The 27,416-nt window shown below is 42.9% G+C and overlaps 2 protein-coding genes across 3 annotated transcripts in view; both read left to right on the top strand.

Moving 5' to 3' along the window:
- The first annotated feature begins 3,064 nt into the window (after positions 1 to 3,064).
- LOC139473982 (ankyrin repeat domain-containing protein 50-like) lies at positions 3,065 to 6,526 on the top strand. Its single transcript, XM_071256849.1, has one exon. The coding sequence runs from the start codon at positions 3,065 to 3,067 to the stop codon at positions 5,321 to 5,323; it is 2,259 nt and encodes a 752-aa protein (XP_071112950.1). The 3' UTR covers positions 5,324 to 6,526.
- A 4,219-nt stretch (positions 6,527 to 10,745) lies between these two features.
- LOC139473981 (protein mono-ADP-ribosyltransferase PARP14-like) overlaps positions 10,746 to 27,416 on the top strand; it is a 43,570-nt gene continuing 26,899 nt past the window's right edge. Inside the window, exons 1-7 of one of the 2 annotated variants that reach the window (XM_071256848.1) lie at positions 10,746 to 10,984; positions 16,034 to 17,491; positions 17,777 to 17,956; positions 18,855 to 19,091; positions 20,999 to 22,933; positions 24,374 to 24,919; positions 27,123 to 27,205. In XM_071256848.1, the coding sequence (XP_071112949.1) occupies positions 16,192 to 17,491; positions 17,777 to 17,956; positions 18,855 to 19,091; positions 20,999 to 22,933; positions 24,374 to 24,919; positions 27,123 to 27,205 (4,281 nt within the window). In that variant the 5' untranslated portion in view covers positions 10,746 to 10,984; positions 16,034 to 16,191. The remainder of the gene's footprint in view (positions 10,985 to 16,033; positions 17,492 to 17,776; positions 17,957 to 18,854; positions 19,092 to 20,998; positions 22,934 to 24,373; positions 24,920 to 27,122; positions 27,206 to 27,416) is intronic. The other variant, XM_071256847.1, reaches the window with a different exon arrangement.

Here is a 27,416-nt window from a genome sequence, read left to right on the forward strand (position 1 = left end):
TGATTACATGTCATCGTTTACTCAATATGTCTGGACTGATGTTCACGATATCAATCACCGGGTGGTCTCCTCCAGACATGATTGTGTACACATCGCCGTCATATAGCTGGAATTGTGCGGCGTTGAACAACAAACAAACAATATGACCCCTGGCGTGCTGGTGAGACGCCATCTTGGGACAGATGTGGCACATGAGCAGGATTACTATTCTCTGGGCCCGGCTCCACAGAACGATTGTAGCGGTGAGACTGTCCTAAGCCTATGTTAAAGTATGGGAGTTACGATCATCTTAGCGCTAAGATCGCTTTGTGGAACGGTAGCCTGGACGCAGTCGCCGGTTTATCAAGCAGATAACGGTGTTCATATTAATCATCACTATGATTCATTCTGGTGCAGATAAAGTATATCATGACATACCATACACTGATACCACGGGGACAGATGTCCTGTCACACACGATATGGTCCCACATGGGAGGGAACACGGAGATGACGTTCAGTCCCCGAGATGCTGGAGAGAGGGTAAGTCAACAGACGCCTCCGAAGTTTGGGTTGAACATGTAAAACACGAAGGGTCGGGGGTGGGAGGGTGTCGACGCTAATCCGATCCCGAGGACATTTTCAACCAAAAAACTTTATTTAATAATATTTGTTTAAGATTATGTATAAAGTGCGTTACGACAGTCTAAACGAACACTCGTAAAATACAGGCAGGCAATACAGGTCAAACACAGTCTCATCGACTTGACTTTTGATCAGGAGGCTGTGTTATCCATAACGAAAACATTTCAATTTTCTCTTCGATTTTAGAACATTGGACGTTTGAGACCGTAAGTCCAAACTTCAACTGCTACTCAACCAAACAGGTCTTACTAGGAAAAGGTAATACCTCATACCAGGTCTTACAAGGAAAAAGTAAAACCTCATACCAGGTCTTACTAGGAAAAAGTAATACCCCATGCCAGGTCTTACTAGGAAAAAGTAATACCCCATGCCAGGTCTTACTAGGAAAAAGTAATACCTCATACCAGGTCTTACTAGGAAAAAGTAATACCTCATACCAGGTCTTACTAGGAAAAAGTAAAACCTCATACCAGGTCTTACTAGGAAAAAGTAATACCTCATGCCAGGTCTTACTAGGAAAAAGTAATACCTCATACTAGGTCTTACTAGGAAAAAGTAATACCTCATACTAGGTCTTACTAGGAAAAAGTAATACCCCATGCCAGGTCTTACTAGGAAAAAGTAATACCCCATGCCAGGTGTTACTAGGAAAAAGTAATACCTCATACCAGGTCTTACTAGGAAAAAGTAATACCTCATACCAGGTCTTACTAGGAAAAAGTAAAACCTCATACCAGGTCTTACTAGGAAAAAGTAAAACCTCTTACCAGGTCTTACTAGGAAAAAGTAAAAGCTTTTATCAGGTCTTAGTAGGAAAACGTAAAACCTCATACCAGGTCTTACCAGGAAAAAGTAAAAGCTTTTATCAGGTCTTACTAGGAAAACGTAAAACCTCATACCAGGGATGCGAGGTTATGACGAAGAAACGAGTGACGTCCAACACAGTATCTATATCCAGGATTGGTTAATCACAAGTGACGGGGCATAGGCGTGTAACAGATGTAATGGGAGGTATATCTCATATTCTGATTAACAATATTTTGTTGGAGACTGGATATAGTTTCGCTCATTCCTTGAAATTATACAGGTTTTTCTTTCGAACGCCGCCGAATAAATTTTGTTTTCACGACACTCTTTGTTTATCCCCCACCCCGCGCTCCGATACACATGCAGGGTCACAAAAGGACCCATGGTCATCAGAACTGGGTATCATAAAAAATATGTGATAAACATGGATTGGTGGTCGCAGGGCTTTGAGTAAGTGAGTCTGGTTTTAACCGCTTTCAACAATATGTCTTGATCTCAAAAGTACCCGTAATTGAAGGGAGTATACATGGAAAAAGAGCGAGTTCCGACTGATGCAGGCCCTCAGCAACGCATGCTTGTCATAAGAGGCGACTATTCTTGTAAGAGGCGACTAACGGAGTCTGGTGTTAAGACTTGTTGACTTAGTTGATGCATGTCATCGTATCCCAATTCCTTAGATCGATGTTCATGATGTCAACCACTGGATTATCTGGTCCAGGCCCGATTATTTACAGACCGCCGTCATATATGAACACACAATGCCATTTAGAAAGTGGTCAAATGTAACCCCTCTGACAAGTGAAAAGTGGCACGGCTCGCATGACCGAAAGCTAGGAACATACAATGCCATTTAGACAGTGGTAAAATGTATGGGTTAGATCGCTGACTTTGTGTGCTTGCGATTAGGTGCCTCACTCTGGCAGGGTGGTTTCAAATCCAGGAGGTGACTTAAGTGTTATCTCAAATATAAGATTTGTTACATTTGACCACTTTCTAAATGGCATTGTATGTTCATAGCTTTCGGCCATGGGAGCCGTGCCACTTTACACTTGTCAGAGGGGTACACAAAGGACGTGATCTAGACTACCAGTTGTCGGACTTTCATTTTTGTGGAAGCCTCGGTGGCTGAGTGGGTTAGATGGTTGACTTTGTGTGCTGGCGATTAGGTGCCTCACTCTGGTGGGGTGGGTTCGAATCCCGGACGGGACCCCAAAAAGTACGAGAATCTTTACTTTACTGAGAAAGTGTTATCCCAATTATAAGATTTGTTACGCCGTCATATACCTGGAAAATTGAGTGCGGTGTTAAACAACAAACATCAAACAGTTGATGGGATCTTGAAAAGCTACAAGACACCAAACACCAGACGCCATGTATTAGAACATACATATTTCAGTCAGGCAATCAGGCTACAGACAATGTCAGCTAGGCCGATACAGCTAGCGTCAGGCAGCTATTTCTCACTTTGAATGCAGGCATTATAGGTTAGATCGGGACATTAAAATCGGACTCGGTGCAAATGACAACATGCACGTCAGCAAAATGTATAATTAATCTTAATCTTACAACGCAGTTCACAGAGAACATACACACTAACACCATTCCTTCCTGATATCCAGGTACACTGACACAACATGGAGACAGCTCACGACGCAATGAAGACTTTATACGACCAGCTATCATCTGAGCCGCCGGGACTTCCCGAGGACTTTGTGTTGAGTGAAGTTGGAGATCTGTTGTTCTGGGCCTCTCTGGCGGGTAACACCTCTCTCGTCCGGGACTGTTTGGACGCTGAGCTGTACGACATCGACAGACAGGTTCACAAACAACGATCGGCTGTAATGGAGGCGGCGCTGAAAAGCGAACAGACAATATATCAATTGCTAATGTCTGAAGGTGCCGATCTGTCCTTGACTGACGAGGATGGTAACAACTGTCTTCATCTGGCTGTGGAAGGAGGATCTGAATTTATAGTTAACAATCTATTGTCATGGGGGAAACATGACGTCAACGCGGGCGGGAAGCTTGGTCGAACAGCCGTACATGTAGCTGCACTGAGCAATCATAAAGCGATTTTCAACATCTTGGTAGCTGCCGATGCTGACGTATCCGTGCCTGATGCCGAGGGGAACAACTGCTTGCATTTGGCAGCAGAGGTGGGAAGTATGGGTATTGTCAGAGACATATTGGTTAAAAGGCCACAGGAGATAAACGCTCTTGGTGCCCACGGCTACACAGCCTTGGTGACAGCCGTTCTGAACAACCACCATGAGATGGTGGACTACCTCGTGTCTATGGGAGCTGACGTGTCCATCAGGACAGATAAGTTGCTGGACTGTCTGACAGCGTCCGTTGTAGCTGGCCACGACTCCGTGTTGCTGATGTTGCTGGAAATGGAGATGTTTGACATCAACAGAAGAGGACTGTATGGACGCACTGCTGTCATGGTTGCTGCTCTGCTGGGGAAGCGTGGGGAATACGATGCTTTGGTGTCTGTCAGTGCTGACGTAAAGCTTTTGGATGATTTTGGCAATGACTGTTTACTTCTTGCAGCGATTGGCGGAAGTGAAGAAATAGTTCGACATCTAATTTCACTGAAGGTCTTTAACATAAACCGACAACAGGAGAACAGATCGACTCCCGTGTTTGCCGCTATTAGTAATCAGCATCAGAAGGTGTTTGATCTTTTAGTTGCTTCAGAAGCGGATGTTATTTTGACAAGCATGGGGGACACTTGCTTAATAAAGGCCTGTGAGACAGGCAACTGCTGCATCGTGAAAACACTGATTGCAATGAAATCACAGGACATCAACTACAGAGGGCAACATGGGCGGACAGCAGTGATGATGGCTGCGTTGAAAGGTCATGTGGATATATTCCAAATCCTTGTTTCTGAAGGTGCAGACTTGACACTTATTGACGACGACGGTAACGACTGTCTGATGCTGGCTAGCGTGTATGGCCACGTTAAGGTGGCCCAGGAGCTGCTTTGTATGGACAACGTCTTCGACATCAACAAACGTGGTCAGGACGGGATGTCTGCTGTCATGGCTGCTGCCCACGAAGGAAATGACGGTGTGTTCAATCTAATGGTAAACGAAAGAGCAGATCTGCTGACTGTTGATGATTATGGCAGCGCGTGTCTCATCCAGGCATGTATCGGTGGGAATGCTTACATAGTGCAGTACTTGCTGGACATGAAGATCTTTGATGTAGAGAGTCGGGGGAACGATGGCTGGACCCCACTGATGGCCGCTGCAGCGGCAGGTCACCAAGAGGTATTCCAGATGTTGGTGGAAGCCGGAGCAGATGTTACCGTCAAGGATGCGGCCAACGACAACTGTTTGATGCTAGCAAGTATGGGGGGAAATGCGGTGATAGTTCGGGAACTGCTCCAAATGAACACGTTTGAGATCAATGGACGAGGAGGGAAGGGCTGGACGGCAGTGATGTTTGCAGTCTTTTATGGTCAGACAGAAATATTTGATATTTTGGTAAAATCAGGAGCTGAAGTCTCTTTGACTGACAACAACAACGATGGCTGTTTGATTCTGGCAGCAGCAGAGGGTCACGTGGACATTGTTAGACGACTTCTAGCAGAGACGTCGGTGGACGTGAACGGTCGGGGCAGACGTGGATGTACGCCGCTGTTGGTGGCGGCCCATGGGGGGCATACGGAGTTGTTTCAGCTGCTGCTGTCCCACGGGGGCGATCTGGCTGTTGTGGACGAGAATGGTGCCAACTTCACACATTATGCCAAAGACTGGGTAAGGGAGATAGTGAAGGATGTTCCACTGGTGAGACGTCAGCTTATATCGGAGCTGAGTGGATCGATGATGCGTTCCTCGTCATTTGCTGGTTCAATCAGGTCCACGTTTGGCGGGTTAGGGTAAGGTCCATGTATGATCAATGATCATGCTATTAAGCTCCCTCATATCGGCGAACATACTGAGGAATCAATATTAGAACAATATTCACTAGTTTCACTTGTTTACATGACTATCACATTACACAACACAATCCGGCGGTAGTCGTGACCCTTATATGCTGTTCGATATCAAATTGTATATCTAATTACAATTAACCATAATTCTACCATGACAAGAAATCTTTATTCTGATATGATACCTCTAATTATAAATACATAGATAGCCTACATATCGATCCTTACAAGTAGCTGCCGATAACTCATCAGAAATGTACGCTAGGAGTCAGAAAACTGTGTCTGATTGGGGTATTCATGTTAAACTGCGGCATGGTACGTCAGTGAGCTAGCACTATAAATCAGCATCAGTCCGGACTAGTACAAGCAGACTGTGGCTGCTCCAAAATGATCCGGGTTATAATAGTTCTTCAGCAAACCATTTTTGCCGTAAAAGGCGACTATGCTTGTCGCAAGAGGCAACTAACGGGATCGGGTGGTCAGGCTCGCTGACTTGGTTGAAGCATGTCATTGATCCCAATTGCGAGAATCGATGCTCATGATTTCAATTACTGGATTGTCTGGGCCAGACTCGATTATTTACAGACCGCCGTCACATAGCTGGAATATTGCTGAGTGCGGCGTAAAACAACAAACCAAACCAAAAGATCAGGAAAACAATCCAATCTACCGGCACTGACTGGCACACTGCACGGGCACATGGTCTCATCAGCTTATCAAACGTGATGAATTCAATTTCAGAAGACGCATAATTAAACAAAGCCAACAGGACCCAGTGTGTCCGTGCCACCACACTCACACTTCGTTTGTCGTGAAATAATGAAACTGACACAAAAAAGAATCCCTCAATTTCAGCCACGTTCATGTTCGGAGTGGACAGGGATTAAATTTGAATTTGTATTATTTTACCCGAGACAGTTTTTGGCAAACTAATATACAAGTACAAGCTCAAAATAACCAAACTACTGTTATTTAATAAAGTTTGTTGAGAAATAAATTAGTACAGCGATTTTTGTTGCTTTGTCTCCCCCACAATGAAATATGCCATGTTGATTTCCAAGACTTTCGAATTCGCATTCACGTGTTTTCAAAATCCACCAAAATAACAATTTGACAAAAGACAAGAATAAAATTATGTCCATTGCATTGTGAAAACCATTGGCTGTACAATGATATCAATAAAAGTGAAAATGGTTGTTATAAACTTGTTCATTTATGTGTTTACAATGGTGGAACATTACTGAAAAACATGCCTGAATATTTTATGTGAGCTTCAATTTTTGAGAAGTAGCCACGCGATGTAATATATTAAATTAGATCATACATTTTTGTGCATGATAAATTGTGCATATATTCAACAAAAGCGTATTTTAATATCACAGGCTCAATGATAACATAATATGTAATCTTTTCTGCTAACTACTAATTTATTCATTGATCCACACACCCGCAATAGACCCGTGAAGATCCTGGTTAGAATACATCTTCAACAAACCATGCTTGCCGAAAAAGGCGACACATTTCTGCATCAGTTGAAATAGCCAAATGACAACATTGCTTGAAGACAACAATGCCAACATACAACATTAGGCCAATAATCAGACAGATCGTCCGTTAGAATGAGAGTATCTGACCAGAGACAACAGCGCGAAAACAAACTCCTTGTCCTAAAAAACAACTCTTATTTGCGCTTATTTCATCCACGTGATGCGATCAGAGTCTCGTGCTCTCAACAACTTTCTGGATGGTTGCCAAGGAGAGACTGCTCCACTCTTCAATAAGATCGTTGCCGAGTTCCTGTAGAGTTGCCGGAAGGATAGGACATCGCGAAAGGGCGATCTGCAGCTCGTTCCCATGTGCTCAATAGGGTTGAGGTCTGGTGACAGGGTTGTGGACAATGTTCTCCTGCTCTAGGAAGGCATCACTGAAGTCTGGTCCCATTGCACCAGCATACGGTCACCCGTACGCATACGGTCACCCGTACACATCCAGCAGGTCATCCCTGCAGCGCACACCTGTCACCGTTCCCCGCTGTTGGACATGAAGACAGCGGTCATTTTCGGCTTTGTTGGAATCCTGAAATCGTTATCTGTATACGCCACATCCGGGCACGACGATCTGTGAAGTCTAGACAGTATCTCGATTCATCAGTGAAAGGTTGGTTTGTTTGTTGTGTTGTGAAATGTTTAGTCAGTCGAGGATCTATGTGAAAAAATAATTTCAATTTTTCTGCATCAGTTTAATTGCAACTTGTTGATCTGTAACATTTGCGAAAATTTATTGAGTTATCTAAAATAATTATTTTTGTTTGTTTGTTGTTTAACGCCTCACTCAGCAATAGTCCAGCTATACGACGGCGGTCTGGATCAGACAATTCAGTGATTGATGTCATGAGCATCGATCAACGCAATTGGGATACATGCAACCAAGTCAGCGAGCCTGACCTACCTCTTGCGACAAGCATAGTCGCCTGTTACGGCAAATATGGGTTGCTGAAGATCTATTATAACCCGGATCTTCTTGGGGCCAGTGCAAACGTGCTGGATCACAGTCCCAGTCCAGGTCTGTCCAGTTGACGTGATCTTCAGCAAATCCAAACGTGCCTGTCTGTGGTGTCCGGTCAGTGGCATGCAAATGTATGCACTCCGTGACCAGAGACCGGTCTCATGGAGACGGTTACGCCCTGTCTGCAGGCCATTTTTGAGTGTAGTGTCAATCACGAAGTGATGACGTTTTGCTGCAATCAGGAGGAACTCGTCTTCCTGCTGTGTGGTGGGATGCTGTCGACCACCTGCATGTCGTTGGTCAGCTGATTCCATGCCCTTCTGATCACACTTTGGCTGACACCAAAATAGTTTGCAACGTGACGTTGTGTTGACCCAGTTTCAAGCATGCCAGTGCATCTGCCTAATTCTAAGCGTCGTCAACCGATGACTTTGTCGCTAAAGGGACATTAGAGCGCTCGGTTGTTGCAATCCTCAGAAGCAAATGTTGACTGCATGCCCCTGTCCGTTATCATGAAATTCAGGTTCTATTGGGTTTACCCAATCATTGTGTAACGGGATAAGCCATGGACTCGTCTCTTCACGACGCATTTAGAAATATTACCGCTAAACAGATGGGCAAACGAAAGTATACCGAGTTTTGTTTGTTTTTATATAATTGGAAATTGAATTTCATTATGTCTATTTAACCATTGCCCATTCATGCAACAGTTTGTAAAAACTTATTTAAAAGTAATATGTGGCTGTTTTTTTTTGTGTAACAATATATTGGTTCAATGAAGACTTAGGTACGCGACCCATTCCATATTCAAAATGTTGCACCCCGTAAATATCGCGCCAGGCTAACATGTGGTACGTCTCATGAACAACCACCGACATCGTCGGACGGGACGCCTTTACGACAACGTGGGTGGTGGGGACATATTCTGTCATATTCGTGGTAATGGGAGAAGGGCGGATTTGCTTTGTGGAATGAAATCTTTGTAGCTTTTAATCCCCATGAGCATCGTTTTATATCAAATTAAATCCATGAATGTTTGTGAAGGTACATGTTATACGTCGCAGTTACAAATTTACAAACACAATTACAAATCACGTGGCTTTCACGACGAGGGCCAAATGTTTACGCACTGCATGTCGCTTCGATTCCAGTTGTCATACAGAAGCTGTCCTTCTACTTAAAACCTTACTCGATATATTTCATTCAAAAAATAAATTTAATAGTGTTTTCTGTTTGACAAATGTGACCTGGTAAACCGATCGGAACGATTCAACATAGAGCTTTCCGCCATTTTAACATTTTAACCACTCAGCATTCCAAAGTTTGGGGGACACAGCAACATTCTGCAGGGTGGGCGTGGCTTCGTGACGATAGTCGGAACTATGCAAAGGGTTCACACCTAATCGTCATATTCAGAACAGATCTGAGCGAGGAGGAGATCTTTACTCAGTAGTAATAGCATAATAAGTTCTGTAAGGTTATGTAAGGTGAAGGGGGCACGGGTGGCCCAGTCGTTTAAGGCGCCGCAATTCGCTGTGCAGAGTTGCGTCCCTTGGTCACGCCAGAAACCTATGATTGAGGGTTCGAATCCCGGTTCCCCCAATTATGTTTCTAGGTTTGTCTGCACCATACCAGTGCTCGTGGGTTTCACCGAAGTGGTAAACGTCTGAGACCTGCATCACTTCGGGCTTTCCTCCAACATTAATAAAAGCGGCGTTATCCACGTGGTTAAAAAAAGGTTGCGATGTTATCGCTAGCAAAACGGATATTTTTTTAAAGGCACACTTTGCACTTTTTGTCATTACTGTAAGTGACATTCCTTATCGTCGCAATGGCTTGTTTTCACTCACACATGCAGCTATCTGGTTGAATAATTTCGTGATTCTGTTTCCAGTTCCGAGGATTATAGACAAATCTAATTATTTTGTGAGTCCTATGCGGCTGAATCACACTGAGCAGGATAAAGACAATAAGATGAATATATTATTTTAAAATAATGTCGATGATGATTGAGAGTTACTATCACTTGTCATGGCCTTTAAAGCTTGTTAATATAAAAAGATGTAATGAAGAAAATACTGATGTAATCATTGATTGTAACGCTTATACTGAACCAATAATTGATGCAGTTTTTCATAAATCATTTAGTGATGCAGTTTGTGTTAAGTCATGTTTAGATGTAGTTTGTGTTGAATCATCCTTAGACGTAGTTTGTGTTAAACCATTTAAAGATGTAGTTTGTGTTCTATCAGTTAATGCAGTTTGTGCCGTGTCATCGGTTAACACTGTAAACGCCACACGAGGTTCGTGTATTGGATGTGCCCTTGTAGAAAACTAATCCATCACACATAAATACACACATTAAACAATATTAGGACACGTGAAGATCCGGGGTAGAGTACGTTTTCAGCAACCAATGTTTGCCGTAAAAAGCGGCTATGCTTTTCGTAAAAGGCGACTAACGGGATCGGGTGGTCGGGCTCCCTGACTTGGTTGATGCACGTCATCGTATCCCAATTGCGTGGATCGAAGCTAATGATGTCAATGACTGGATTGTCTGGTCTAGACTCGGTTATTTACGGACGCCGTCATATAGTAAGAATAATTTTAAGTGCTGCGTTAAAAAAAATAAAAAAATAAATAAATATATATTAGATAACTGAATAAATCTACATAAATGTTACAGATATGCAAGTTGCAATTAAACTGATGCAGACAAAAATTCAAATGTTTTTTTTTCATATAGATCTACAACTAACTGAACATTTCACAACATATGGTATTACGTGGTTCTTCCCTGTCAGTGTGCATCACTAGCGGATGGAATAGAAAGCGAAAGTAGGAATAGTCGTGACGTCATCCTCTAGAGCGTACTTCCCAGAATCAGAGATATCAACGAAGAAGCAGCAGAGGGAGGAAACAGAACATCAATAGTTGGCCAGGGACGCCCGATTCATTCTTATCACGGTAAGGGAAAGTTGCAGAGTGTTTCCCACTGTTTTGACACAACAGGGAGATAGATCTACGACATCCGCTCATCAGCTGTGTGGGGTGCTGTACACTTTCACGGCGGATCTCACACCATGGGCGTACAGTGGTCGTACAGGTACGAGATTACCTACACACACATTATTGGTCATGTTTAGATGCTCACAGCGCTATCAGAATCATTGTCATGTATGGTCCATGTGTGTACGATCGAAATATAGCATCGATACGCAGATGATTATCCGGGGACACAATAAGCAATCCTCATCCTACAGGGTAAATATAACCGTCATTTGGAAAAGAATGTCTAAAATGAATTATTTAGTGGAGGATTAGCCAGCACGGGCAGTAAAAACTTTCAAAATTAGTGGAAAAAGAAGAAAGCCATGCACCTCGCGACATACTCTACTAAGGGAGATAATCGCGTGTAGCTGCCGTGATAGTGAGAGGAGCGAGCCAAGTTGCGTGAATAACTTGTCTTTTGTAAATGTCAGCCTAACATCTAACTATTAATCCATAAATATTTTCCTAGATGTGTTTCAATATATCAACTTTCATCGAATATATTAGAGAAATAACTGATGTTATACCCGAACGCTTATTTTCATATGAATTACATTATTGATATGTCAAGATTATTGTTAAATAACTTTCATTTAGTGCACAGACAATAATAATTAATTTAAAGCAAGAAACTAAACACTAATGAATAATTGCCACATAAAGCAATTTCTTCCCTCGTCACAGCCGGGTTTCATGGCGGGCGTATTTAACGGACGTACTCTCTCTCTCTCTCTCTCTCTCTCTCTCTCTCTCTCTCTCTCTTGAGTGATGTGTGATATATGACACGACAAAATGAGTGACAAAAGAACGGGTGATACTACACACACAACTAGTAATAATAAACGCCCTGTAACTATATGTTCTTGGCGGCTGTACGGATTTTACGAGTGCTTCAGACAGAGATTTTATTGTTTTGTCATGTCGGTACAACAAAGCTGTTGTCCGGATCGCGAACCTTGGTGTATTGATTGATTTATATTCTATTTATATATCAATATTATTGTTGTAATTACAGGTTTTGTGAATATGAATTATTATGATACTGAGACTAAAAATGCACGTGTATATCAGAAACTGCATGTTTTAGCTCACCAAGGTAGCGTCAAGGTAGCGTCAAGGTAGCTTAAGGTGAGCTGATGTCATGAGTTTTCGTTTGTTGTCTATCCGCCCATTAGGGAAGAACTTAGGAAACCTTCAAAACTCTAGACCAAATCATATTCGCGTAACACATTCTCCTTGTACTTTTCCCTCTAAAGAAAAATCAAAGTTAATACCACCGCAACAAGTTTCAGTGAAGAATTAATCTTTGTGGTGGTGTGCGAGCCTCGTCTCCTCCAAAATGATTCAATGTCTTACTGGAGGATGTTCGTAACATCTTTCCTCACAAAGAAGTCCGTCTCTTTTATCTGAAAACAAATGAAAATGATCGCGCTTACAGGTTTCTGAAATCAGTTGAATATCCTGTTTGGCCTTCAACAGATCATGACCCACCTACAACAGATCTAGACCCACTGTACCTCAGATCTCGACCCACTGTACAACAGATCTAGACCCACTGTACAACAGATCTCGACCCACTATACAACAGATCCAGACCCACTGTATAACAGATCTCGACCCACTGTACAACAGATCTCGACCCACTGTACAACAGATCTCGACCCAATGTACAGCAGATCTCGACCCAATGTACAACAGATCTCGACCCACTGTACAACATATCCAAACCCATTGTACAACAGATCTCGACCCACTGTACAACAGATCTAGACCCACTGTACATCAGATCTCGACCCAATGTACACCAGATCTCGACCAACTGTACAACAGATCTGGACCCACTATAGAACAGATCTCGACCCACAGTACAACAGATCTCAACCCACTATACAACAGATCTCGACCCACTATACAACAGATCTCGACCCACAGTACAACAGATCTCGACCCACTATACAACACATCTCAACCCACTGTACAACAGATCTAGACCCACTTTTCAACAGATCTCGACCCACAGTACAACAGATCTTGACCCACTGCACAACAGATCTCGACCCATTGTACAACATATCTAGACCCACTATACACCAGATCTCGACCCACTATAGAACAGATCTCGACCCACTATACAACAGATCCAGACCCATTGTAAAACATATCTAGACCCACTGTACAACAGATCTAGACCCACTATACAACAGATCCAGACCAATTGTGCAACAGATCTCGACCCACTGTACAACAGATCTCGACCCACTATACTATAGATCTCGACCCACTGTACAACAGATCTCGACCCACTGTACAACAGATCTCGAACCACTATACAACAGATCTCGACCCATTACAACAGATCTCAACCCATTACAACAGATCTTAACTCATTACAATTAACAGATCTCAAACAATTACAACAGATCTCGACCCACAGTACAACAGATCTCGACCCATTGTACAACAGATCTCGACCCACTTTTCAACAGATCCAGACCCATTGTACAACAGATCTCGACCGACTTTTTAACAGATTCAGACCCACTGTACAACAGATCTTGACCCTCTATACAACAGATCTCGATCACTGTCCATCAGATCTCAACCCATTCTACAACAGATCCAGACCCATTGTACAACAGATCTCGACCCACTGTACAACAGATCTCGACCCACTTTTCAACAGATCCAGACCCATTGTACAACAGATCTCGACCCACTGTACAACAGATCTCGACCCACTTTTCAACAGATCTCGACCCATTACAACAGATCTCAACCCATTACAACATATCTCAACTCATTACAATTAACAGATCTCAAACCATTACGACAGATCTCGACCCACTATACAACAGATCTTGACCCACAGTGCAAAAGATCTCGACCCACAGTACAACAGATCTCGACCCATATTACAACAGATCTTGACCCACAGTACAACAGATCTCGACCCACAGTACAACAGATCTCGACCCATAGTACAACAGATCTTGACCCACTATACAACAGATCTCGACCCACATTACAACAGATCTCGACCCATAGTACAACAGATCTTGACCCACTATACTACAGATCTTGACCCACAGTACAACAGATCTCGACCCACAGTACAACAGATCTCGACCCCTAGTACAACAGATCTTGACCCACTATACAACAGATCTTGACCCACAGTACAACAGATCTTGACCCACTATACAACAGATCTCGACCCACAGTACAACAGATCTCGACCCACAGTACAGATCTCAACCCACAGTACAACTGTACCTTTGGCGTTTTATTCATGGTAGAGCTGGTAGAAAAAGTTTGCCAGGGAATACAAACAAAGTCCAACCATCCGCCTGTCTGTTCGCTTCAAAATGGGGACAAACTTTCTCCCAAACTATTTTAGTTGGAGAAATGAAAGTTTACACACTGGCGTTACTGTTCATGATCTCTAAAGAGTTTTAAAACTGGTGCTGTAAGATATTTTTTTACAGAGTTATGGTCCTTGCTCTGTGCTTTTCAACTAAGTGCATATTCTATGAAATGGGGACAAGTTTTTTCAGAATCTTGTATCGTAACATGAACGAAAGTTTGCATTAGTTAAACAACAAACAAACAAACAAACAAACAAACAAGTATAATAACATGGATGAAGGGCAATAACTCTGTAAAAAGGAAATTATGCCACCAACTTTCGAAATCAGCCTTGACAAGTATCTTTTAGATACGCCACACTCAGCAATATTCCAGCTATATGACGGCATCTGTAAATAATCAAGTCTCAATCTCAGCAAAATCAGATCTTAGTTCTTGCTACCGCCAAACAAAGATCTGAAGACATCCCATTAGGGGTCAGGTCAGAACGACCTTTCATCCGACAGATCAGAGCATCGCTTACCAGATCATGAAAGTGACATTCTGAATGTGAATTCTGATAATGCAACCTCGAAAACTTTAACACAGGGTATTCCGAACGATAGTTACAGGTTTAACGACTGAATCCATACAATGTAGACCATCTATTAGCCATTCCAGAATGTTCTTTTGTTCAGGTTTCAAATTTTTAATCGAGAATTTGTCAAAATATGTTTCGAAGCGTAGTGGTCAATTTGAACTTAGTGTCGTAAAGCCTGACAAAGCTGCCTTCTGATTGGCTAATGTCTACTTCTTGTCAGTCCTTCTATTGGTCGGTCAAAGTTCGTGCAAGGTCGGTCTTTCGTGACCTGTAATGGGATGTCCTCAGATCTTTGTTTAGCGGTAGCGAGAACTAAGATCTGATTTTAATGAGATTGAATCAAGTCTGGACCAAACAATCCAGTGATTGATATCATGAGCATCAATCCACACAATTGGGATACCTTGACATGCATCAACCACGTCAGTGAGTCTGACCACCCGGTCCCATTTGTTGTCTTTTATGACAAGCCTTTTGCGGCAAGCATGGTTTGCTGAAGACCTATTCTAACCCGGATCTTCGTGGGTAGTTATTGTACTTAGTACGTAGTGTCTCTAATGGGGACCCATGAAGATCCGGGGTAGAATAAATAAAACTACTGAATTACATGAATGAAACTTTGCAAGTTTATCTGAGAGATAATAATCAAGACTGAGTTTGAAAATTAGTCCCAAAACTTATGTTCTTCCAGAGTTACATCCCTTGCTACATGTGTTTTCAGTTTACTTTTTGTGCATACACGGTTATGGCCCTTGATTAATGTTATTTTTTGTTTATTTAGTGACTGCAATGGGGAAACTACTGAAGATTTTTCCAGCTAATCTAATAGACACGTACCAAGAATGAGTTCGAAAATCCAATTTTCTTATGACATAAGCTACCCTATCTTTTCTTAAGGATATAAGGGACTCTTTTTTACAGTTAACATTAACCTCCATTTTACTCCCTACTATATATGAATGAGTAAGTTTGATTTTACGCCGCTTTTAGCAATATTCCACACATTGTACCCAAGTCGGGAATTGAACCCGGGTCTTCAGCGTGACGAGCGAACGCTTTAATCACTAGGCTACCCGACCGCCCCTCTACTATATGAACAAACAAACTTCTAATGTGCCTCATGGAGGGAGAATGATAACGCTGTTTTCTTGTTTTCAGAAGCTTCTGCTGACACCTCCTTGATTGGTTGGGAGAGACGTTGCCGGCCTGTGATTGTGTACAGAGTAATCTTTATGGCTCACAGTACTAACGCCAAGATGCCATAGCCAGTCTTGGTGTACCTTACACACACAATCAAACAACATACCCACAACACTATGTCTGAAGACATAGCGAATCCTGAGACAGGATACGATGTGAACACTACATCCCTGGAGCCCCTAACAGACTCTCAAGGTGAAGAGACTGGAGGAAATAAGCTGTTAGGGAATACATATGCTGCCAGTGGGTCCTTGAACAAAGTACCACCTACTGACATGGGAGGTGAAGGAGGGGGAGAAGATGGCGGAGGAGAAGGGGAAGGAGGAAGAGGAGGGGAAGGAGGAAGAGGAGGTGGAGAAGATTGTGGAGGAAGTGGAAGATTAGGGGGTGAAGATGGTGGAGGAGAAGGGGAAGGAGGAAGAGGAGGGGAAGGAGGAAGAGGAGGTGGAGAAGATTCTGGAGGAAGTGGAAGATTAGGGGGTGAAAATGGTGGAGGAGAAGGGGAAGGAGGAAGAGGAGGGGAAGGAGGAAGAGGAGGTGGAGAAGATTGTGGAGGAAGTGGAAGATTAGGGGGTGAAGATGGTGGAGGAGAAGGGGAAGGAGGAAGAGGAGCTGGTGGAAAAGATGGCAGAAGAGGTGGTGGAAGAGGAGGGGAAGAAGAAGGGGGAGGAGGAGGAGATGACCTATGTCACCATGACCCAGATGGACTAATTCAAAATCCCCAAGAGGGCCCAGGACGTAAGGGGCACTCTTCACAAACTGGACCAGGATATCATGGGCAACCCCCACAAACTGGACCAGGATATCACGGGCAACCCCCACAAACTGGACCAGGAATTCACGGGAAACCTCCACAAACTGGACCAGGAATTCACGGGCAACCCCCACAAACTGGACCAGGATATCATGGGCAACCCCCACAAACTGGACCAGGAATTCACAGGCACCCCTCACCGACTGGCCCAGGATATTACGGATACCCCTCACAAACTGGACCAGGGGGGGCTCCTATGTGGATGCCTATGTATCCGTTCCCCTATCAGGACCCTCAATACCAGTATACCCACCCACCCTATTTCCCCCCGACTAGTTTGCCTTCAAAGGGGGAATCATCACAAGAAGCCCCACCCTCGCAGGTACCCGCTCCACAGCCAGGTCCTGCAGCAGCACCTTCATGGGTTGGGGAGACTGGGACCTGGAGTTCTCCCGCGCCTCCCTACCCACAACCCCATGGTTATCTCCCACCACACGGCATCATGCCCACCCACGCCATGGGTCATTACGGTCAAGGGTGGGCACCACCACATGGAACACATCCCCCTTGTCCTGGAGGCCCTCCTCAGCCTCAGCCTCAGCCTCAGCCTCAGCCTCATCCATCTGGATCCGCGGACAGATCATTGACACCTTCGTCTGAGAGTAAGTCCTTTAAACCAATCATTTTTTCCTTCCACTGAGTAATTATTATTGTTCTGCCATTATAAACGATAACTCTGCTTCTATAAAGTATAGAATTCCGTTATTCCTATCATGTTTTCTTCCATTGAATAATTATTGTCATCCTGCCACAATACACTATAACTGTGCTTCTATAGACTATCTTTCTTTTAAATTTTTACAGATTTAAATTATAAGATACAATCATAATCATGTATTTTTGAAGGATAAGGAGAATAATTAGCAAGGTAATCTGTGTCGCGACAGATGAGGTGGAGCAGGTGTGTATCGAGGACGAGTTCCGGGTCCTGGTAGAGAACGCCAGTAGTGCAACACATGCTGACTGCATACAGAACTTCCTGGAGGCGAAAACTGCGTTGACAGTGGAAACGGTACTCCCAGGAGCACGCACCGGGGCGTTCTTGGTGACTTTCAAAGAAAAGCCAGGTAACTGGCATAAATCTGTAATTGTTGTTGTAAGTCACATTCTGTAACGTGCAACATGATTTGTCCTGAATGACCAACACAGTTTTGTCTTGTGACACTCAGTGCGTTCAAATCAAGATTCTACCGTAATGATTTTGTTTGGTTTACGTTTTGCATTTCCATTTTGTGTAAAACTTTTGTATCTTTAATAGGGCTGGCTATCAATACAGATCATAGAGATCGATAATCGTTAACTGAATGTCAATCAATACCAAGCAGTACCATGGAGCAAATACACAAAAATATATCCAAAAGAAATCCACATATTTCACTCCACTGGTGAGTGTGGCACATTTATGCAGGGATTACTTTGTGGACATTTGAGATGCAACAAAAACAGTGGGCTTTCCATCTTCAGCAATAACATTTTTGACAATTACAAGTCTGTTTTGGTAAATCTAAACTTTATTTCATCACAACAGTTTAAATAAGGTATTATTGTTGACACAAATTTCATATCGATAATTGTTTATATTTCTTCCCATAGATGATAATATAGATTATCAATCTTTTTTGCAAGCCCTAATCATTAAGGTTAGTGAAATCACAACACGTTAGGAAGATAAAAGCCCTGGACCAGTGATACAATAATGCAAATATTAGTTACTAGGAAAACAGCAAAATGCATTGAATCTCCTAACTGTTCCTTGAATCGTCATAATAGACAGAAGTATATATAGACCGATACAAACACTTTCACTGGTTACGCGAGATATGATAATAGGGGTCTGTCTGCTTATAGAAATCAGATCCTTAAGCTAAACCCTTCTCCTCATTCCTGTAATTGTTTGAAATGTTTGTAAAACTCTGGACTGTTTAATCCTATTAGAGTTTGAATTAAGCAATACATTTCTTTCAGACATTGGGGAACTAAAGTCCCATTTCATGAAAAGACCGATTGAGGATTCGTGGCTGAAGGTGACGCAAGTGCTGCAGTCTGCCAGTGTGAAGGTCACGTCCCTGAGGCCGGACACCACGGACGACAACATCAAGTTCTACTTCATGAACAGACGCAAGAGTGACGGAGGAGAGGTCAAGGCTGTCACACGCTCCCCAGACCGCACCGGAGCCGTTGTGTACTTCTATGACCCTGAAGGTACATTTACTTCTTACAACTATTACGATGGCGACAGCAATAACGACTACTAAAACCACCACTACTACTACTGCTACTACTAATACCACCACTACTACTACTGCTACTGCTAATACCACCACTACTACTACTGCTACTGCTACTACTAATACCACCACTACTACTACTGCTACTACTAATACCACCACCACTACTATTACTGCTACTACTAATACCACCACTACTACTACTGCTACTGCTACTACTAATACCACCACTACTACTACTGCTACTACTAATACCAACACTGCTACTACTGCTACTGCTACTACTAATACCACCACTACTACTACTGCTACTACTAATACCACCACTACTACTACTGCTACTGCTACTACTAATACCACCACTACTACTACTGCTACTACTAATACCAACACTGCTACTACTGCTACTGCTACTACTAATACCACCACTACTACTACTGCTACTACTAATACCACCACTACTACTACTGCTACTGCTACTACTAATACCACCACTACTACTACTGCTACTACTAATACCACCACTACTACTACTGCTACTGCTAATACCACCACTACTACTACTGCTACTGCTACTACTAATACCACCACTACTACTACTGCTACTACTAATACCAACACTGCTACTACTGCTACTACTAATACCACCACTACTACTACTGCTACTACTAATACCACCACTACTACTACTACTACTACTAATACCACCACTACTACTACTGCTACTACTAATACCACCACTACTACTACTGCTACTGCTACTACTAATACCACCACTACTACTACTGCTACTACTAATACCAACACTGCTACTACTGCTACTGCTACTACTAATACCACCACTACTACTACTGCTACTACTAATACCAACACTGCTACTACTGCTACTGCTACTACTAATACCACCACTACTACTACTGCTACTGCTAATACCACCACTACTACTACTGCTACTACTACTACTACTGCTACTACTACAACTATTACTACTACTACTACTACTACTGCTACTGCCACTACTGCTACTGCTGCTACTACTACTGCTACTACTGCGGCTGCTGCTGACCTAGGATTGGCTCTGGTCGTCAGGCTCAATGACTTGGCCGATAACATATCATTGAACCTTGATTACGTTGGACATTGCTCAATCACTGGTTTACCTGTCCCAGACTTGATTATGTACATCCTTCAGTGATATAGCTGGAATATTGCTCACAGTGACATTAATATAGAAGTGCGCCAAACTACTATTTATACTTATGTGTTTTATTAAACAGAAAGCTGGTCTCCAAGGCAGGCATGTTTGCTCATTTCTAGCTTGACCCTTCATCCCTGTCCAGAACTGAAACATGTTCAGTGATGACTATTATCATACCTCCGTGTCAGAATGATGAGATCTGATTGGTCCACATGATCTTTGTAAAATTTTCAGAGGGGAAATAAAACTCCTATATACCGCCATGAGTACAACAGGCTGCACATGCATTTCTGAGAGATGGAATAAATCATTTATACTCTGCTTCAAAGCAAAAAGCCTCACGCTTTTTCCGAGCCAATGGAGCTAACCTCGGCTCAATTGATCAGCTGTTTTCTATCAATTTTGAATTTATTTGAATTATTTTACAATGTCATATTAAAACATGTCGGTAAGATAAATTTGTTGCAGCAGGATCACTCGGGGTACATGGGGTTTTATGTGTCCCTCATAAGGTTTGATTCCACTCGCCTCCAGCTCATGGTGTAAGACCTAACTTTATATTAAAAGTATGTTTTAGGTGAGATAAATGACGTCAATGTAAGACTTTAAGTAACATGAACTGTTTCATAGGCATGTATATCACTATTTTTGTATTTCATATTTGTTAAACATTACGTTCACAGTTGCAAAAAGAGTCTGTGAAAAAACCCACAAGCTGAACACACATGACGTGATTGTCACCCTCCACCATGAGCTGCTGGACACGTGGGGAGGCAAGGATGAGTCCTCGCCTGGCACTGCCCAAGCAAACAGAGGTGCCCCCACACACGGAGGTGCCCCCAAACATGGAGGTGCCCCCACACACCGAGGTGCCCCCACCCACCAGGGACCTATACCCAGACAGTCCTCATGGACGCCTGGCCAAGTCCATCAACGCAGTGGAGAACAGGAACCAGAAGCCGGAAGCAGGTCCACAAGAAGAACTGATGGGGGAGCTCAGACAGGCAGATCAGCTGATCCTCCACAAGGAACGAACAGGTCAGGTGATCCTCCACAAGGAACAAACAGCTCAGTGATCATTAAGACACTGGACGATTATGTGGTGCGCTTCCTGTCGAAATCTTCTGTCTATCAGAAAGAATTTATGAAGTATATTTGTGAAAGTTTACATGGCATTGTCAGATTTATTCCCCAGCCCAAAGACAGAGTGATGCTCATGGTTGAACACACTGGTTCTGTAAATGAATTAAGTTCCTGGAAAGCAAGCATTGGAAGAGACATTTCAGAATATGTCAGTAAATGTCTGAAAGTTGAATGTTTCCAAACATCTGTGTCCGAATGTTTACTGGAGGAGATTCTCAGAGCAGTCAACCCCATTCTGAAGAGTAGGCCAGATTTAGTGAAATTATGCCAGGGGACAAAGATGACGGATCTCATCATATGTGGCACCAGTGGACAAGTTGAATCTGTAAAGTTTCAAATTTCAAAAGTGAAGCGATCACCAAAACCTGTTTCACCACCAAGGACTGAGAGCTGCAACTTGAAACCATTGCAGGTCAACTATTTACTATTGTCAAAGTTTGAAGATATGTTTCCGAAGGTAAATACAAGAATAGACACCCAGAAAGACATTGTTACATTTGAAGGGGCCAGAGCTGATGTTCTTTCTGCAAAATTAGAATGCTTGAGAATTGTTCAAAATATAATAATTGAAATAACCCCTTTCAAGACAGAGGAAGCCATGAAACTTCTGAGATCACACAAGACAGCAGACTTCATACAAAACAAACTGAATAGCATTCGTTGTGTATGGGGATGCGGCAACAAGGAGGTTCTGATCTATTCGGAAACAGAGGCTGATGCCAAAAAAGGAAGAAACGTTTTTGAGACAAGTTTAATGGAATTAACGATTGCTGTAGACACTGCTACAGAAGCAGTCTTGAGGAAGGCAGAATGGGGAGAGAAGAGGAGCGGGCTACTGGAAGCTCATCAGGGGAAGCTGGAGCTGGACCAGCAGAAGGGGAACCTCCTGATCGTGTGCACCAGTGATATAGGAGGGAGTGTCAGGGAGGAGGTGGAGAAGTTCCTCAGCATGAACGCATTACGGTCAAAATCTCTCCCCCTTGAAGCCTCAACTGCCAAATTCTTAAATATGTTTAAATCAAATGACATCCGCTTGATAGAAGGGAAGCTGGAGAAGCATCAAGTTAAGATAATTGTTGATGAAGGAATCGTCAGCTGTGAGTTGAAAATTTCAGGATATCAGAAGGGCTTTGCTGACGCGGAGAAACTCCTTAACAAAATGACGTCTCAAATATTTTCTAAACAGCATAAGATCGTTCTTCCAGGAATTGAAGAGTTCTTTGTTAAGGGGAAGGGAAGAGAACTCTTGTCAGCCGTTGAACAAAATACGAAGTGCATCATTCAACCAAAGGACATGTCTCCGGAGAAGAAGGAGAAGAAGAAGCGAGAGATGAGAAGATGGGATGTCCCCTCGGGAGGAGTGTTGTCCGTCATGTTGGGAGACATGCGGGACCTGGCTGTGGACGCCATCGTTAACGCTGCCAATAGGGACTTGCAGCATGGAGGAGGAGTGGCGAAAGCCATAGTCGATAAAGGTAGGCAACACACTTATCCAGGATATTGTTTGTCCAAATAAAGTTATACGGCATTAGTTAAAGATATCAGCCCACCTAATCATGGAGAATATTTATAAATGACTAATGCCAACAATTGTTTTGTGGTTAAAATACAAATGCATGTTTTGAAACCATAACAAAACATTTTTTCACACTAAACATAGGACAGCATCTTTTTTTCTACTGCAATCTCATTAAAATCAGACCTTAGTTCTCGCTACCACTAAACAAAGATCTGAGGACATCCCATTACGGGTCAAGTCAGACCGACCTCGCGCGAACTTTGACTAACCAGTAGAATGACCAATCAGAAGGCAGCTTTCTCGTGCTTTACGGAGCTAATTTCAAATTGGCGACTACGCTTTGAAACCTAAGCAAAAAACAACATTCTGGAATGGCTGATAGATGGTCTAGATTTTATGGATTCAGTCGTTAAACCTGTAACTGTCGTTTGGAATACCCAGTGTTAAAGTTTTTGAGGTTGTATGATTACATTCCGACTGTCACTTTCATGATCTGGTAAGCGACTCTCTCATTGGTCGGATGAAAGGTTGTTCTGATGGGACGTCTTCAGATCTTTGCTTAGCGGTAGAACTAAGGTCTGATTTTAATGAGATTGTTTCTTCTGATAACAATATGCTCCAAGTCCATATATGTTTTCGATGAGGGCAAATGGAATGTTCCTGTCATCGTGATGAGATAATATCAAGATACAACATCAAACGTTGAGTAATTGTTGTTAGTGTGATGATAATTTTAATGCATGTTGCGACCTGTGAAGATCCAGAACAGGTCTTCAGCAACCCATGCATGCCGTAAAAGACGACTTTGTTTGTTGTAAAAGGCGACTAATGGGATTGGGTGGTCAGGCTCGCTGACTTGGTTGATGCATGTTATCATATCCCAAAAATTGTGGATCGATGCTCATGATGTCAATCACTGGATTGTCTGGTCCAGACTCGATTATTTACAGACCGCCGTCATTAAGCTGGAATTTTGCTGAGTGAGGCGTTAAAGAAGAAACAAACAAACAAAACAAATCCGCAGTATGACAGGCTAATCACCATACATAAGCACACATTGTGGGTAAGATTCAGGCCATTGCAATACGGAAACAACTACAGTCTACGAACTCAAAGGGACTACTAATTTTAGTTTGTTATAACCGTAGTTCGTTATAAGTACATATACAGCATGACTACAGCAAATAGTCGTGACCAAATAGTAACTCGTGTGTTCGGTATGACCAGTTTACTGTATCATGTTCATATCTTCATAAGCTATGAAGTATTAAATGCTTTGAAAGTTTGCAAAGGGTCACTATTTTATAGGTAAGACGTCAAATTGTGTGCATCTGTTGAAATAGCCAACGACAATCTTACATGAAGACCCAAAATGCCAACACACATCATGTTGCAGGTGGAAATGCCATTGTGAAGTACTGTGACCAATACATCAAGGAAAACGGTCCCCTGGTGGATGCGGAGGCGGTGTGCTCGCCTGCAGGGTCCCTCCCCTGCAAGGTGGTGATACACGCCGTGGGACCAGTGTGGGCAGGGGGTGACCAAGGGGAGGAGGAAGTCCTGAAAGAGACTGTGGGGAACATCTTGAAGGTTGCTGAGGCCAACAATATCAAATCCATCGCCATTCCTGCCATCAGCTCGGGTATATTTGGCTACCCTCTGCAGGACGCCATCACTGCTATCATGGAGGCCCTTCTCCACATGTGGCGGCCCGATCCAGAGGGTGACACCTGCCTTCAACACGTTTATCTCTGCGACATCAAGACCGACACAGTGGACATGTTCGTGAAAGTTGGGAACAAGCTGTTTGAGAAAGACAGTGGTAGTCATGGTGACAGTGATGTTGACAGCAGTGAGGAAAGTGTTCTTGAGGAAGAGCCTGTTCATTATAGTAACAGTGGGTCGGAGTCGGAGGATGCTTCAGATACAGAGTCTACCCAGGGTAAGTACAGGGATCTTAGCGCTAAGGTGATCGTAGCTGCCATACCTTTACATAGACTTAGGGGTCATAGCGCTAACGTTGATTCACAATGAACAATTACAACAAAAAATACCAGGGGTAAGTACAGGGATCTTAGCGCTAAGGTGATCGTAGCTGCCATACCTTTACATAGACTTAAGACGGTCATAGCGCTAACGTTGTTTCACAATGAACAATTACAACAAAAAATACCAGGGGTATATACAGCGATCTTAGCGCTAAGGTGATCGTAGCTGCCATACCTTTACATAGACTTAGGGGTCATAGCGCTAACGTTGTTTCACAATGAACAATTACAACAACAAATACCAGGGGTAAGTACAGGGATCTTAGCGCTAAGGTGATCGTAGCTGCCATACCTTTACATAGACTTAGGATGGTCATAGCGCTAAGGTTTTTTCACAATGAACAATTACAACAAAAAATACCAGGGGTATATACAGCGATCTTAGCGCTAAGGTGATTGTAACTGCCATACCTTGTAGTAGTGCTAAGGTGATTGTAACTGCCATACCTTGTAGTAGCGCTAAGGTGATTGTAACTGCCATACCTTGTAGTAGTGCTAAGGTGATTGTAACTGCCATACCTTGTAGTAGTGCTAAGGTGATCGTAACTGCCATACCTTGTAGTAGTGCTAAGGTGATTGTAACTGCCATACCTTGTAGTAGTGCTAAGGTGATCGTAACTGCCATACCTTGTAGTAGTGCTAAGGTGATTGTAACTGCCATACCTTGCAGTAGTGCTAAGGTGATTGTAGCTGCGATACCTTGCAGTAGTGCTAAGGTGATTGTAACGGCCATACCTTGTAGTAGTGCTAAGGTGATTGTAACTGCCATACCTTGTAGTAGTGCTAAGGTTGTTTAGTACATGGGTACCCTCATGTTCACAATGAACAATTACAATAAAATCTTCTTCAGTTGAACTCCATAATATCAACCCCATGGGGATTTAGGGTTAGAATAGATCCCCATATATTTGACGGTCATAATGTCTTCGAGGTTTCATTGTATGTATTGTAGTAACTTCACATCCAGTTATTCTACATGGGACAATATCTTGTTTATGCCCTCAACATGTTGTAAGGACCGTTTTGCAACAGTATATGTGAAAATATAACTCACTTTTTGTGCGGAGTTGCAACCCTTTGGCACGTCAGAAATCTATAACCGTGGGTTTTCATCTCAGTTTGCCCCGATTATGTTTGTGTCTTAATCATTCATTAAGCCCGACTGTATACTATGGTCATTTAGCCCGACTGTATACTATGGTCATTAAGCCCGACTGTATACTATGGTCATTAAGCCCGACTGTATACTATGGTCATTAAGCCCGACCTGTATACTATGGTCATTAAGCCGACTGTATACTATGGTCATTAAGCCTGACTGTATACTATGGTCATTAAGCCGACTGTATACTATGGTCATTAAGCCCGACTGTATACTATGGTCATTAAGCCCGACTGTATACTACGGTCATTAAGTCCGACTGTATACTACGGTCATTAAGCCCGACTGTATACTATGGTCATTAAGCCCGACTGTATACTATGGTCATTAAGCCCGACTGTATACTATGGTCATTAAGCCCGACTGTATACTATGGTCATTAAGCCCGACCTTATACTATGGTCATTAAGCCCGACTGTATACTATGGTCAGTTAGCCCGACTGTATATTATGGTCATTAAGCCTGACTGTATACTATGGTCATTAAGCCCGACTGTATACTATGGTCATTAAGCCCGACTGTATACTATGGTCATTAAGCCTGACTGTATACTATGGTCATTAACCCCGACTGTATACTATGGTCATTAAGCCCGACTGTATACTATGGTCAGTTAGCCCGACTGTATACTATGGTCATTAAGCCTGACTGTATACTATGGTCATTAAGCCTGACTGTATACTATGGTCATTAAGCCCGACTGTATACTATGGTCATTAAGCCCGACTGTATACTATGGTCATAAAGCCCGACTGTATACTATGGTCATTAAGCCCGACTGTATACTATGGTCATTAACCCCGACTGTATATTATGGTCATTAAGCCTGACTGTATACTATGGTCATTAAGCCCGACTGTACACTATGGTCATTAAGCCCGACTGTATACTTTGGGCGTGCAGCTAATGACCTACCTCATCTTGGTACTTGCAGGATCAACATCCGTAGCAAGTGATGAAGATGATACTGACTCCCCGGGTATCAATGTTGTCAGCAGGGAACTTGCGCTAGTGAAGGTGAGATGGTTTGGATCAAGCCAGGCTTTTCATTGGCATTTAATGCACATAAGATACATGTACTCTTTCATTCACCTGAAAAAGAAGTAAGCACATCCTATGAAATGTTGTGTTCTTGCATAATATAGAAGTTGACATCCATAAACTCTCTCTCTATTGAAATCAATATTATCCATTCATGTGGACATTAACCCAGATGCCCTAAATGTTG

The sequence above is a fragment of the Haliotis cracherodii genome, unplaced genomic scaffold (assembly GCF_022045235.1).
Source record: "Haliotis cracherodii isolate W230 unplaced genomic scaffold, xgHalCrac1.p SCAF_3, whole genome shotgun sequence".
NCBI classification, from domain to species: domain Eukaryota; kingdom Metazoa; phylum Mollusca; class Gastropoda; order Lepetellida; family Haliotidae; genus Haliotis; species Haliotis cracherodii.

Excerpts from the sequence above, each read along its gene's own strand:
- LOC139473982 (XM_071256849.1), top strand. The coding sequence starts at position 3,065 with ATGGAGACAGCTCACGACGCAATGAAGACTTTATACGACCAGCTATCA.